We start from the raw sequence: 324 nt of genomic DNA, 5'->3' as shown, positions 1-324 counted from the left end.
CACTCCGGCAGGCAGCGGGTGCCTGGTGGGCAAAACATCAGTAAAAGCCCCCTATCCCAACCCCTATCGCTGCCCCGGCCACAGGAGCTTCCCCAGCTACCCGCTGGACTGGATCCCGAGTGGCCTGCAGCCAGTCCGCCGGGGCAGCTGTGCTGTGCCTGGGGCTGCCCAAGGCAGGCAGACCCCCGGCAGTATGGGGCAGGATCAGCCCCGGCCTCGCCCTGTACCCCGTGGCTGTGGCATCCCTGGCATCCCCGTACCTGTCCTCCGGGGCCTGGCAGCCTCGGTGGGGCCGGCGCCCAGTGGGCCGTCACACCCCTGCGG

The 324-nt window shown here is 71.0% G+C and overlaps 1 protein-coding gene across 1 annotated transcript in view; it reads right to left on the bottom strand.

The window, feature by feature from the left end:
- Window positions 1-324, bottom strand: part of LOC103767877 (lateral signaling target protein 2 homolog) — a gene marked incomplete at its 5' end in the record, with an annotated part of 3,375 nt that overhangs the window by 315 nt on the left and 2,736 nt on the right. The window contains one exon of the mRNA XM_008935009.1: window positions 261-318. Coding sequence (XP_008933257.1) covers window positions 261-318 — 58 coding nt within the window. The remainder of the gene's footprint in view (window positions 1-260; window positions 319-324) is intronic.

Source organism: Merops nubicus, unplaced genomic scaffold (genome assembly GCF_000691845.1).
Source record: "Merops nubicus isolate BGI_N331 unplaced genomic scaffold, ASM69184v1 scaffold24612, whole genome shotgun sequence".
Taxonomy (NCBI): Eukaryota; Metazoa; Chordata; class Aves; order Coraciiformes; family Meropidae; genus Merops; species Merops nubicus.
This window is presented reverse-complemented; position numbering and strand designations above follow the sequence as displayed.